This window comes from Limanda limanda, chromosome 2 (genome assembly GCF_963576545.1).
Source record: "Limanda limanda chromosome 2, fLimLim1.1, whole genome shotgun sequence".
In the NCBI taxonomy this organism is placed as follows: Eukaryota; Metazoa; Chordata; class Actinopteri; order Pleuronectiformes; family Pleuronectidae; genus Limanda; species Limanda limanda.
In genome coordinates this window covers 3,581,729-3,596,869 of record NC_083637.1, presented here as the reverse complement: position 1 = coordinate 3,596,869, position 15,141 = coordinate 3,581,729, and the positions used below count along the sequence as shown (strand labels likewise).

At 38.6% G+C, this 15,141-nt stretch overlaps 2 protein-coding genes across 2 annotated transcripts; both read left to right on the top strand.

Annotated features, from left to right (window-relative positions):
- Positions 1-2,680: 2,680 nt before the first annotated feature.
- Positions 2,681-8,890, top strand: LOC133015523 (kallikrein-8-like). The gene is made up of 9 exons (XM_061082751.1): positions 2,681-2,720; positions 2,918-3,107; positions 3,243-3,413; positions 3,522-3,583; positions 4,282-4,394; positions 4,521-4,666; positions 8,067-8,137; positions 8,388-8,577; positions 8,713-8,890. Exons 1-9 carry the CDS (start codon positions 2,681-2,683, stop codon positions 8,888-8,890), a joined length of 1,161 nt encoding a protein of 386 aa, XP_060938734.1.
- Positions 8,891-13,371: 4,481 nt separating this feature from the next.
- LOC133015503 (serine protease 1-like) lies at positions 13,372-14,896 on the top strand. The gene is made up of 4 exons (XM_061082728.1): positions 13,372-13,411; positions 13,609-13,798; positions 13,934-14,060; positions 14,729-14,896. The coding sequence occupies exons 1-4, from the start codon at positions 13,372-13,374 to the stop codon at positions 14,894-14,896; spliced, it is 525 nt and encodes a 174-aa protein (XP_060938711.1).
- The last annotated feature ends 245 nt before the right edge of the window (positions 14,897-15,141 follow it).

The window sequence follows — 15,141 nt, the reverse complement described above, 5'->3', positions numbered from 1 at the left end:
CAACATAACAAGTCCTAAACTGATTTGTGATTATTGGTTATAAAAATAGAATGTGATTGATTGATTGATTGATTGATTGATTGATTGATTGATTGATTGATTGATAAATGCAGATATCAACTAGCCTGGGTTCCAGACGAACTTAGCCCCGCCCACAACATTTTTTGGTTCGGGAAGTTCGGTCTGGAGTCGCTCCATTGGGGAGAAATAATGCTGTTTGGACCAATCACATTGTCAGGGCGGGCTTTATACGATGATGGACAGATGATCAACCATAGATATGTGATCAGCAGTTACGTAATCAACTACGTCATCAAACAGCGCTTGGGTTGACTTTTTTTCCACAAACCGCCTGCCGCTGGAGAGCTGAGGTGTGTAGATGCTGCCATTGAGTCTGTTTTAGAAGACATCGATAGCGCATTAATTTTGAAAGAGGAACAGAGAAACGCGATCAAGGCATGGCGATGCAACTCGGCGTGCACGACGAGGTGGACATTATTTTTTCAACGATAAAACTATTGCATGTTCGCTATGTGGCAGGAGGTTTCCCTGAACAAGGTTGCCCTGAACGCAGCACAGTGAGGCTGTTAGCAGCTGGAGGAAGCTGCCCGGAGCTAGCTGCCGCTGCTGCTCGGCTTCATGTCCGCACACGGACGTTCAGTTCACGGGGAAGGGAACCTTGTCAGACCCGGGTCTGGGTGAGGAGTTCCGAAAGTGATGGCGTGACAACAACCGGAGTGAGAGGTCGAGAGACGTCAAATCGAGCTAGCTCTCAGCGGCTAGCTGCTCTCTCAGCGGGGCTTAAGAGTACAGCAGCGCTTATTTACAGTGTAACCATTGAACTGATCCCGTTTAACTGCCACAGGAGTTGTTCATCTTGTAATAAAGATCTCAATGAGTCAACACGCTGTGTTGTTTTTTTATGGTAAGAGAAAGTCTTGACTGTCTGACTTCGTAAATAACTCACAATGTCGCTAAACATACGTCACATACTACGTTGCTCTGATTGGTTGTAGGTCTATCCAATTGAGCGAAGAGGCATTTTTTTTCCTGGTTCGGTTGAAACACTCCCCATAGTCACAGCCCAATGGAGCGGTCTCAGACTCATATTCTGACTAGAATTGAGTCTGAGAGTCAACCTTATTAACACATTAGACTGTGGACCTGTATATAGAATTGACCTGTAGAGACACTTCTCTTTCTTACTTCTGCTGTATGGGTGACTGGCTGTTTCTCTTTGGTCGTCCTTCAACTGAAATCTCTTTCTTCAATCTGCAAGTCAGAAAAAAGGTCGAAACAGGACAAGCTGTGTTTTTTAAAGATAAACTGGAAATACAATATCTGTCGAGATGCTAAATATGGATCATTTTGTATTGTAAGACATTCCCTGTTAGAAGTCGTCCAGTACGTTGCCTGCTTCTTTCATTGAAACTGATGGAAAAACATTGAAACTTTTTGACTCGCGGGCCACAATGGGTTCCAAAAATTGACAGAGGGGCCGGGCCAGGAACAGGTGGATGGAGTGTTTTTGTGAACTAATATAAATGACATGGGAAAATCATTACATGAAAGGATTTGGCCTTTACCAAGTAGCAAAGCACTTATTTGCAAGGCCATTTAACAAAAACCCGCCTTCAGAGAACGGCTTGCTAGCCTTCGCTATTTCGAATGCCCCCCCAAAAACATGCCTTGGTAGATGACTCTTTAATCGCAGTTTGTCTGTGAAAAAAAATGTTGCTGAGTCTGTAAATTAGTCGCCAACCTCTGAGCTGCAGCCACCCGTTCTTGCGTTGACTGCTTGCTAGCGTAGTTAGCATACTTATCAGCAAAGTGATGGCTGATGTTGTACTCCATGAAAACTGCGACAGTTTATCGGCATATCAGGCATACAGCCTTCTTTTGGACATCAGTGAAAAAGTATTTTGTTGTCGACTGTTAAACACTCGGCACTCATTGTCCACTTTTCGTTTCCTTGATCCTCTAATTTTACAGAAGGGCTCACAGGGCAAAGGGAAAAAGTGAAGGGAGATCATGTGCCATTTCGAGCCCTATACACCACACTCCCGGGCAAATTTAATTTAGCTGACGCTTTTATCCAAAGCGACTTACAATAAGTGCATTCAACCCCGAGGGTTCAAACCCAGAACAACAAGAATCAAGAAAGTACGATTTCTTCAAAAATAAAGCAAAACTACAAAGTTATATAAGTACGTGCCATTTAAGTGCTACAAAATTGTTAGTATAAAAAAAAAAAAAGAAAAAAATACCATAATGCCGTAGATTCAGGTACGACTTATTTTGTGAATGTTGATATACTGCTCATGAAATACAACAGGAACCGTTGGGGAACCAGAGCAAAGCTGTAATGAGGGAGATAGTTTTCACGCTGTCCTTTGAGACACAAACCAAACTGTAAGAACTAACTTTTAAATTGTTTGAGGAACTAACAGTTTTTCAACATTATTAACTGCTGCTAGCGATTCATTGCAATGGGACAACAACAACTGATAAAGATCAACAATTAGCATAGATGTGCAGATTACTTTAACCAATGGGGATGCGTCAGTAAATCTTCACAATGTGATTGGTGCCTCAGAGGCCGACGGGACAGCGTGAACAGATTTAAAAAGAAGCAACTGTTGCATCTGGAGGACAGTCACCGAGACGGTGAAGGACAGCGATGGCTCGTCTCACAACTCTTCTCTTTGCCATGTGGCTTGGTGAGTAGGCAGCAATTCTCTCTGTGTTCTGGTTTCAAACTGTTTCAGTAAAGCAATGCATCACATTTCTGTCTTTTATCAAGGTGTGAAGGTGAAGCATTTTGTGACATGACCGGGTCTGACCAAGAAATACTGCTGCTGCTTCTTTTTCTTTTGGTCAGATACTGTGATAAGATGTTGTTCTCTGTCTCATTCAGGTGTGACAGTGAGCACAGTGGTCGATCTGGAGAAGAGAATCTTCGGAGGTGAAGAGTGTGGACCAAAAGAGCGTCAGTACCATGTCCAGCTGATAACCACTGATATGGACCGACAACAGTTCCTTTGTGGCGGCTCTCTGATCAGTGACCGATGGATTCTGACTGCAGGTCACTGCTTTAAGCCAGGAGGGTGAGGAAGTGATTCAACTTTTACTTTAATGCCCTGTTGCACCGGTCATTAATGGTTTGATGTGAAACTATGATTAATAACCAACAGTATTAAAATATGTTATGTTGACTGTGATGTTTAAACTTTTACCTGTAGGACATTCACCGCATATATAGGCGTGCATCATGCTTTTCCTGTGGGAATCAAAGATCCACCTAAGATCTTCAACGACGGCAAGATACACGACCTCATGTTACTGAAGCTGCCTGAAGCAGTTGTAGGTTTCAAACCTGTACAACCTCCCGACTGTCAACATCGTCCCAAGATGTGAGTTCTCATCCTTCCAGTGAACATTTGAAAATAAAAACAACGATTAGTTAACTTACTACTTATAGTTTCAAACTATATTTCAATTTACATTTTTTTTTCTTACAGAGGTGCTGTGGTTCAGGTGGCAGGTCACGGTCGCTCGAAGCTTGGCCCAAATAATGAAAAACGTGAGTTTCATGTTATTGAATTATTTTTATATCTTTTTTTCCTTGTGTTCTTGTTTTTTTTAAGAGACAAATATTTAAATCAATCAGGTTTTTCTCTGTCTTCATAGTGTTGCGTATTTATACACAGGGTTCGTACGGTCATGGAAAACCTGGAAAAGTCATGGAATTTTAAAATGTGTTTTTCCAGGCCTGGAAAAGTCATGGGAAAAAATAATCTCCCAAAAGTTTTGGAAAAGTCATGGAAATTTGTTATATTCATATTTTCATGTCGTTCATTTTAGGGATGGGCATAATTAATAGACGATCGATTAAGACAATTTAATCGAATGCCCATCCCTGGTTAATTTACGCTGAGTTTTAAATAATTCATATGCTTTTAAAGAAATACGCTCAAAATATAGGCAGGCATACTTGGGTTTGTGTCATTTAAGGTATACTGTATGCCTTGGAATTCTCATTGTCAGTTTGAATACTACATTTTGTCACTTTTTGATGTATACACCGAGATTTCACAAAATGTTCGGTCATGGAAATTTGGTTTAAAGTTATTGAAAAGTCATGGAAATCCATTGGTCAAAATGTGTATGAACCCTGTATACAGAAAACTATCTTAGGTTCAATGTAGTTTATTAAAGTATCAATAAGTATAATAATCTTCCAGTGGTGAGTTCACTGATAAAAACTTTTCTTCTCTTCAGTACCTAGTTCTTCAGACACTCTGCAATGTGCTGATATGAACATCGCCGACTGTCAAGGTCGAATCCATGAGCACTGGTTCTGTTACAGAGCACGTTCGATGGATACAGGTGGCGTAAGTACATGGCTTCTAACTTTGTTTAATTTTTTCAGCTATAGCAAGTGTCAATTGTTTGTTAAAAATAGAAATGTTAATGATTACAGCAAAAAACTGCAATAAACACACGTATGTCTCTCACAGGGTGACTCTGGTGGAGGAGTGGTGTACAGGGACAGGATTTATGGTGTCCATGTAAGGGGTCATCCTACACATGCCTTTGCTGCACCAGCTACATCTATGGACCTCTGTTATCCGCCATACTTGAAGTGGATCAAGGATACTATCAAGCAACCATGAGCAAATGCAGCTTCTGGTTAATGGTGAAATGTTCAGTTATTCAACAGAAATTTCACATCTAAATTTACAGTTGATGTCATTGTTTATTAAATCTTTAACTATCATTTGTTAATTTGTGAAATATTTGTTATGCGATTGTATAGGAAATACAATTTGTAAAAATAAACAATTGTGCATTTTCCCATATGTAAATTCTAAAGATGGCTTCTGCTATCATACAGTCATTGTATTGGAAACAAAACTATAACGGTATACATAATAATAGTCTGTTCTTCTTTTACCAATATTAAAAAGAAAAATTATAAATTTTACTTTCTTTTCCCAATGTTCTGTCAACTGAAATAAAATGAGTATCACTGCATTTGTGGCTTGTTGTTTTTAATGTTTTAGTGTCAAAGTCAAACTACACACATTAACACATTCCTGCACAGTGTAAAACTTCTTTAGCCAATGTTTTTTCTTACCTTTAGTACCAATGAATTGAATGACTACCCTAAAACATGGAAAGAACATGTTTTATGGATTTACATTACTTTTTCATGCATTGTTTATCTATTTAAGTTTGTCTCCACGTGGAACAATTGTGGGAAGACAAAACAAATGCATCAAAAAAGTTCAATCCAGAACTCTGCTTTTACCATAGCATGAGGATGTGTTTTGCATTTCACCATTTTGAGAAGAAGACATTAAAATCTCAGTTTTATTCCAGCCCAGGTTAAGTGCACTTTGTTGGGTGCCGCTGCTGGTGATGCTGGTAGATTGAGTCTGCTTTTCCTCACAGAACTTATTTGTTGGACTGAAAAAGTAATTACAGACAGAAACTAGGGCTACGTTGAAGCACTAACGGGCCCTTATGTGTCTAGTTTGGACTCGATCAGACCAAATGTGTCCGAGATACTGAAGCTTGTGTTTTGATGGCGTTTAATCAAACTTTGACGCCACACCACGGTCTCACGGTGTGACGAAAAGTTGAAATTCGAGCAAGTTTATATCTCCATCTTGTTGTGATGACACTCATCTAAATTTTAAGTTGATTTGATGAAAGCTCTACAGCAGGTACATCAAAGTAAAAATATGGAATATGGCCAAAATGGACACTAAATCCAAAATGGCAGGCTTCCTGTTGCTTTTTTCATAATGCTCCTTGAGGCTTTTATCTATGATTACTCACGATACACCTTTGTCCCGACGTTGGTGAAAATCGTTCATGTGGAAACCTAGGAGCTGCGTTCCAGGTGGCGCTGTTGAGCCATTTTGCCACGCCCATTTCCAAATAATGGGCGATGATCCCTTCAAGTCATTATGGATGGTAAAAGCCCAGAAAATGTATTTTACACAATATGGGCGCTTTAAAACTCTTGAATCTTGTAGACTTTTCAAATTGAAAATGTTTGGCCATCTTTGGCAGTGTCCTCTACCTACATGGCTCCTCTATTTTATCCTGAGATACCTGTATTCTCTCAGTTTTGTGCGCCACGTCTTGTTGACGTTGTTATTCTAACCGATTGATTTCGAAATTGGCATTTCTGTTGCAATAGTTCTGATGGCAACTGTTTGTTCTCTTATTCAAACCACTTCTTCCCCTTCTCACATCTGTTGACACGAAGCTGACAAGTGTTTGAGCCGGGAAATCTCTGTGTCCAATCTGCAAGTAAGGATGAAAAGTAAAAAACAGAGCAAGTTCTCAGGATGGCTTTCAGAGATAACAGCTGTAAGTGTAACCAGAACGCGTCACGATTATCTAAAATCTTTCATTTGCCTGTGGGACCACCAGCTCTTTATGAAAATGTTCCTTGTAGACTAATGCATGATCCACACTATAAGTATTTTTATTTTACATGCTCTATGTTTCAGTTTGAAATTAGAAGGACACTCAATACATGTCTGATGTCTCACCTAAACCAGGGTCCAACATAATCTATTCAGCAAAAGAATCCCATGTTGGTGAAAATAGAACTGAATCAAGACCCGTGCAGTATTCCCTGGGTAATAGGTCAAAATATGTATAAAAATATGACTAACCCTGCAGATGTATAATATGTATATAAGATGCTCAATTTTGGTTAAATATATAAATTAAAACAATTCCTAGGTCAGCATCTTTGTCCAGATTCAAGCTAAAATCAAATGGGTTATTTTTTGGCCCATTTCTCATCCTTACACTTAGTTACATTAGTTTTAGGTAATCCTGCTGACAAAAAAAACAACCAATAAACTAGAAATTGCACATAGAGAGCACATACCTCTGCCAAGGCTTAAGATGTCCAGACATTCTCCAGAGTTCATGTCTCACAACGGTTGGACAATCATAGATATTAGTCCCTTAATCATGAACAAACACAATCTACTTAGAGGGAGTAATAAAGAACCCAGTCTTGATATCTTCAGGCCAACTCGTAGTGGTTTGGGTCACACTCATTGTCGGAGCATTGGTATCTTGAGGCTGCAAAAGACCATGGCACGGTTGACCAATCAAAACCTGTTCTGAGGTAAATTGTAAAGCCTTCCACATTTTAAATTTATGGTGCATTAATAAGATAACAAAATGTGTTGTTGTCTACCGATGCAACCTAAGCCAGGACAAGTGGATGACAATGGACGGACCGAAGGCTCAGCTTTAGTTTGAATCCGTTTCCATCACAGAAAAAACTTTAGGGATTCATAAGTTATTGTACAGATTCACGTAAAGTCAAATAATTCTCATATAATATTTGTATCAGGGTCTAATCCTCCTTATTAACACATCAGACTGTGAAGCTGTGTATAGAATTGACCTGTAGAGACACTTCTCTTTCTTACTTCTGCTGTATTGGTGACTGGCTGTTTCTCTTTGGTCGTCCTTCAACTGAAATCTCTTTCTTCAATCTGCAAGTCAGAAAAACTGTCAAAACAGGACAAGCTGTGTTTTTTAAGATAAACTGGAAATACAATATCTGTCAAGATGCTATATATGGATCATTTTGTATTGTAAGAAAATCCCTGTTAGAAGTCGTCCAGTGAATTGCCTGCTCCTTTTATTGAAACTAATGGAAAAACATTCAAATCGTTGTTGACATTGTGTCAGAAAGGCGTAGATCAATGTACAACTTATTTTGTGAATGTTGAAATACTGCTCATGCAATACAACAAGAACCGTTGGGGAATCAGAGCAAAGCTGTAATGAGGGAGGTCGTTTTCATGCTGTCCTTTGAGACACAAACCAAACTGTAAGAACTAACTGTCAACTTGTTTGAGGAAATAACAGTTTTTCAACATTATTAACTGCTGCTAGCGATTCATTGCAACTGGACAACAACAACTGATAAACATCAACAATTAGCATAGATGTGCAGATTACTTTAGCCAATGGGGATGCATCAGTAAATCTTCACAATGTGATTGGTGCCTCAGAGGCCGACGGGACAGCGTGAACAGATTTAAAAAGACACAACTGTTGCATCTGGAGGACAGTCACCGAGACGGTGAAGGACAGGGATGGCTCGTCTCACAACTCTTCTCTTTGCCATGTGGCTTGGTGAGTAGGATCCAATTGTTTCTGTGTTCTAGTGTCAACCTGTTTCAGTAAAGCAATGCATCACATTTCTGTCTTTTATCAAGTTGTGAAAGTGAAGCATTTTGTGACATGACCGGGTCTGACCAAGAAATACTGCGGCTGCTTCTCTTTCTTCTGGTCAGATACTGTGATAAGATGTTGTTCTCTGTCTCATTCAGGTGTGACAGTGAGCACAGTGGTTGATCTGGAGAAGAGAATCTTCGGAGGTGAAGAGTGTGGAGCAAAGGAGCGTCTGTACCATGTCAAGGTGATATCAACTGATTTGGACCGACAACGGTTCCGTTGTGGCGGCTCTCTGATCAGTGACCGATGGATTCTGACTGCAGGTCACTGCTTTAAGCCAGGACGGTGAGAAAGTGATTAAACTTTTACTTTAATGCTCTGATGCACCGGTCATTAATGGTTTGATGTGAAACTATGATTAATAACCAACAGTATTAAAATATGTTATGTTGACTGTGATGTTTAAACCTTTACCTGTAGGACTTTCACCGCATATATAGGCGTGCATCCTGGTCCTCCTCGAGTAGTGAGAATCACAGAGAAACCTAAAATCTTCAACGACGGCAAGATACACGACCTCATGTTACTGAATCTGCCTGAAGCAGTAGGTATCAAACCTGTACAACTTCCCGACTGTCAACATCGTCCCACGATGTGAGTTCTCATCCTTCCAGTGAAAATTTGAAAATAAAAAACAACAATTAGTTAACTTGCTACGAATAGTTTCAAACTATATTTTAATTTACATTTTTGTTTCTTACAGAGGTGCTGTGGTTCAGGTGGCAGGTCACGGTATCTCGAAGCTTGGCCCAAATAATGAAAAACGTGAGTTTCATGTTATTGAATTATTTTTATATCTTTTTTTCCTTGTGTTCTTGTTTTTTTTAAGAGACAAATATTTAAATCAATCAGGTTTTTCTCTGTCTTCATAGTGTTGCGTATTTATACACAGGGTTCGTACGGTCATGGAAAACCTGGAAAAGTCATGGAATTTAAAATGTGTTTTTCCAGGCCTGGAAAAGTCATGGGAAAAAATAATCTCCCAAAAGTTTTGGAAAAGTCATGGAAATTTGTTATATTCATATTTTCATGTCGTTCATTTTAGGGATGGGCATAATTAATAGACGATCGATTAAGACAATTTAATCGAATGCCCATCCCTGGTTAATTTACGCTGAGTTTTAAATAATTCATATGCTTTTAAAGAAATACGCTCAAAATATAGGCAGGCATACTTGGGTTTGTGTCATTTAAGGTAAACTATATGCCTTGGAATTCTCATTGTCAGTTTGAATACTACATTTTGTCACTTTTTGATGTATACACCGAGATTTCACAAAATGTTCGGTCATGGAAATTTGGTTTAAAGTTATTGAAAAGTCATGGAAATCCATTGGTCAAAATGTGTATGAACCCTGTATACAGAAAACTATCTTAGGTTCAATGTAGTTTATTAAAGTATCAATAAGTATAATAATCTTCCAGTGGTGAGTTCACTGATAAAAACTTTTCTTCTCTTCAGTACCTAGTTCTTCAGACACTCTGCAATGTGCTGATATGAACATCGCCGACTGTCAAGGTCGAATCCATGAGCACTGGTTCTGTTACAGAGCACGTTCGATGGATACAGGTGGCGTGAGTACATGGCTTCTAACTTTGTTTAATTTTTTCAGCTATAGCAAGTGTCAATTGTTTGTTAAAAATAGAAATGTTAATGATTACAGCAAAAAACTGCAATAAACACACGTATGTCTCTCACAGGGTGACTCTGGTGGAGGAGTGGTGTACAGGGACAGGATTTATGGTGTCCATGTAAGGGGTCATCCTACACATGCCTTTGCTGCACCAGCTACATCTATGGACCTCTGTTATCCGCCATACTTGAAGTGGATCAAGAATACTATCAAGCAACCATGAGCAAATGCAGCTTCTGGTTAATGGTGAAATGTTCAGTTATTCAACAGAAATTTCACATCTAAATTTACAGTTGATGTCATTGTTTATTAAATCTTTAACTATCATTTGTTAATTTGTGAAATATTTGTTATGCGATTGTATAGGAAATACAATTTGTAAAAATAAACAATTGTGCATTTTCCCATATGTAAATTCTAAAGATGACTTCTGCTATCATACAGTCATTGTATTGGAAACAAAACTATAACGGTATACATTATAATAGTCTGTTCTTCTTTTACCAATATTAAAAAGAAAAATTATAAATTTTACTTTCTTTTCCCAATGTTCTGTCAACTGAAATAAAATGAGTATCACTGCATTTGTGGCTTGTTGTTTTTAATGTTTTAGTGTCAAAGTCAAACTACACACATGAACACATTCCTGCACAGTGTAAAACTTCTTTAGCCAATGTTTTTTCTTACCTTTAGTACCAATGAATTGAATGACTACCCTAAAACATGGAAAGAACATGTTTTATGGATTTACATTACTTTTTCATGCATTGTTTATCTATTTAAGGGCCCTTATGTGTCTAGTTTGGACTCGATCAGACCAAATGTGTCCGAGATACTGAAGCTTGTGTTTTGATGGCGTTTAATCAAACTTTGACGCCACACCACGGTCTCACGGTGTGACGAAAAGTTGAAATTCAAGCAAGTTTATATCTCCATCTTGTTGTGATGACACTCATCTAAATTTTAAGTTGATTTGATGAAAGCTCTACAGCAAGTACATCAAAGTAAAAATATGGAATATGGGCAAAATGGACACTAAATCCAAAATGGCAGGCTTCCTGTTGCTTTTTTCATAATGCTCCTTGAGGCTTTTTTCTATGATAAGTCACAATACACCTTTGTCCCGACGTTGGTGAAAATCGGTCATGTGGAAACCTAGGAGCTGCGTTCCAGGTGGCGCTGTTGAGCCATTTTGCCACGCCCATTTCCAAGTAATGGGCGATGATCCCTTCAAGTCATTATGGATGGTAAAAGCCCAGAAAATGTATTTTACAGAATATGGGCGCTTTAAAACTCTTGAATCTTGTAGACTTTTCAAATTGAAAATCTTTGGCCATCTTTGGCAGTGTCCTCTACCTACATGGCTCCTCTATTTTATCCTGAGATACATGTATTCTCTCAGTTTTGTGCGCCACGTCTTGTTGACGTTGTTATTCTAACCGATTGATTTCAAAATTGGCATTTCTGTTGCAATAGTTCTGATGGCAACTGTTTGTTCTCTTATTCAAACCACTTCTTCCCCTTCTCACATCTGTTGACACGAAGCTGACAAGTGTTTGAGCCGGGAAATCTCTGTGTCCAATCTGCAAGTAAGGATGAAAAGTAAAAAACAGAGCAAGTTCTCAGGATGGCTTTCAGAGATAACAGCTGTAAGTGTAACCAGAACGCGTCACATTTATCCAAAATCTTTAATTTGCCTGTGGGACCACCAGCTCTTTATGAAAATGTTCCATGTAGACTAATGCATGATCCACACTATAAGTATTTTTATTCTACATGCTCTATGTTTCAATTTGAAATTAGGACACTTAGTACATGTCTCACCTAACCAGGGTCCAACAGCTTAACTCCTTAAATTCAATCACAACCAACTAAACAAGATCATAAACAACATAATTCAGCAAAAGAATCCCATGTTGGTGAAAATATAACCGAATCAAGATCCGTACAGTATTCCCTGTGTAATAGGTCAAAATATGTATACAAATATGACTAACCCTGCAGATGTATAATATGTATATAGGATGCTCAATTTTGGTAATATATATAAATTAAAACAATTCCTAGGTCAGCATCTTTGTCCAGATTCACGCTTAAATCAAATGGGTTCTTTTTTGGCCCATTTCTCATCCTTACACTTAGTTTCATTAGTTTTAGGTAATCCTGCTGACAAAAAAACAACCAATAAACTAGAAATTGCACATAGAGAGCACATACCTCTGCCAAGTCTTAAGCTGTCCAGACATTCTCCAGAGTTCATGTCTCACAACGGTTGGACAATCATAGATATTAGTCCCTGAAACATGAACAAACACAATCTACTTAGAGGGAGTAAATAAGGACGCAGTCTTGATATCTTCAGGCCGACTCGTAGTGGTTTGGGTCACACTCATAGGGGCATTGGTATCTTGAGGCTGCAAAAGACCATGGCTTGGTTGACCAATCAAAACCTGGTCTGAGGGTAAATTGTAAAGCCTTCCACATTTTATATTTAGGGTGCATTAATAAGATATCAAAACGTGTGGGTTGTCTACCGGTGCAACCTAAGCCAGGACAAGAGGATGACAATGGACGGACCGAAGGCTCAGCTTTAGTTTGAATCCGTTTCCATCACAGAAAAAACTTTAGGGATTCATAAGTAATTGAAAAGATTCACGTAAAATCAAATAATTCTCATATAACATTTTTGTCAGGGTCTTTTCCTCCTTATTAACACATTAGACTGTGGACCTGTGTATAGAATTGACCTGTAAAGACACTTCTCTTTCTTACTTCTGCTGTATTGGTGACTGGCTGTTTCTCTTTGGTCGTCTTTCAACTGAAATCTTTCTTCAATCTGCGAGTCAGAAAAACTGTCAAAACAGGACAAGCTGTGTTTTTTAAGATAAACTGGAAATACAATATCTGTCAAGATGCTATATATGGATCATTTTGTATTGTAAGAAAATCCCTGTTAGAAGTCGTCCAGTGAATTGCCTGCTCCTTTTATTGAAACTAATGGAAAAACATTCAAATCGTTGTTGACATTGTGTCAGAAAGGCGTAGATCAATGTACGATTTATTTTGTGAATGTTGAAATACTGCTCATGAAATACAACAGGAACCGTTGGGGAATCAGAGCAAAGCTGTAATGAGGGAGGTCGTTTTCATGTTTTCCTTTGAGACACAAACCAAACTGTAAGAACTAACTGTCAACTTGTTTGAGGAAATAACAGTTTTTCAACATTATTAACTGCTGCTAGCGATTCATTGCAACTGGACAACAACAACTGACAAACATCAACAATTAGCATAGATGTACAGATTACTTTAACCAATGGGGATGAGTCAGTAAATCTTCACGATGTGATTGGTGCCTCAGACGCCGACAGGACAGCGTGAACAGATTTAAAAAGACACAACTGTTGCATCTGGAGGACAGTCACTGAGACGGTGAAGGACAGCGATGGCTTGTCTCACAACTCTTCTCTTTGCCATGTGGCTTGGTGAGTAGGATCCAATTGTTTCTGTGTTCTAGTGTCAACCTGTTTCAGTAAAGCAATGCATCACATTTCTGTCTTTTATCAAGGTGTGAAGGTGAAGCATTTTGTGACATGACTGGGTCTGACCAAGAAATACTGCGGCTGCTTCTCTTTCTTTTGGTCAGATACTGTGATAAGATGTTGTTCTCTGTCTCATTCAGGTGTGACAGTGAGCACAGTGGTTGATCTGGAGAAGAGAATCTTCGGAGGTGAAGAGTGTGGAGCAAAGGAGCGTCTGTACCATGTCAAGGTGATATCAACTGATATGGACCGACAACGGTTCCGTTGTGGCGGCTCTCTGATCAGTCGCCAGTGGATTCTGACTGCAGGTCACTGCTTTAAGCCAGGACGGTGAGGAAGTGATTCAACTTTTACTTTAATGCTCTGTTGCACCGGTCATTAATGGTTTGATGTGAAACTATGATTAATAACCAACAGTATTAAAATATGTTATGTTGACTGTGATGTTTAAACCTTTACCTGTAGGACTTTCACCGCATATATAGGCGTGCATCCTGGTCCTCCTCAAGTAGTGAGAATCACAGAGAAACCTAAAATCTTCAACGACGGCAAGATACACGACCTCATGTTACTGAAGCTGCCTGGAGCAGTTGTAGGTTTCAAACCTGTACAACTTCCTGACTGTCAACATCGTCCCACGATGTGAGTTCTCATCCTTCCAGTGAAAATTTGAAAATAAAAAACAACAATTAGTTAACTTGCTACGTATAGTTTCAAACTATATTTTAATTTACATTTTTGTTTCTTACAGAGGTGCTGTGGTTCAGGTGGCAGGTCACGGTATCTCGAAGCTTGGCCCAAATAATGAAAAACGTGAGTTTCATGTTATTGGATTATTTTTATATCTTTTTTTACTTGTCTTCTTGTTTTTTTAAGAGACAAATATTTAAATCAATCAGGTTTTTCTCTGTCTTCATAGTGTTGCTTATTTATACAAAAAACTATCTTAGGTTCAATGTAGTTTATTAAAGTATCAATAACTATAATAATCTTCCAGTGGTGAGTTCACTGATATAAACTTTCTTCTCTTCAGGACGTGGTTTTCCAGACACTCTGCAATGTGCTGATATGAACATCACCGACTGTCAAGTTGTAAGACACGAGCACTGGTTCTGTTACAGAGCACGTTCGATGGATACAGGTGGCGTGAGTACATGTCTTCTAACTTTGTTTAATTTTTTCAGCTATAGCAAGTGTCAATTGTTTGTTAAAAATAGAAATGTTAATGATTACAGCAAAAAGCTGCAATAAACACACGTATGTCTCTCACAGGGTGACTCTGGTGGAGGAGTGGTGTACAGGGACAGGATTTATGGTGTCCATGTAAGGGGTCATCCTACACATGCCTTTGCTGCACCAGCTACATCTATGGACCTCTGTTATCAGCCATACTTGAAGTGGATCAAGAATACTATCAAGCAACCATGAGCAAATGCAGCTTCTGGTTAATGGTGAAATGTTCAGTTATTCAACAGAAATTTCACATCTAAATTTACAGTTGATGTCATTGTTTATTAAATCTTTAACTATCATTTGTTAATTTGTGAAATATTTGTTATGCGATTGTATAGGAAATACAATTTGTAAAAATAAACAATTGTGCATTTTCCCATATGTAAATTCTAAAGATGGCTTCTGCTATCATACAGTCATTGTATTGGAAACAAAACTAT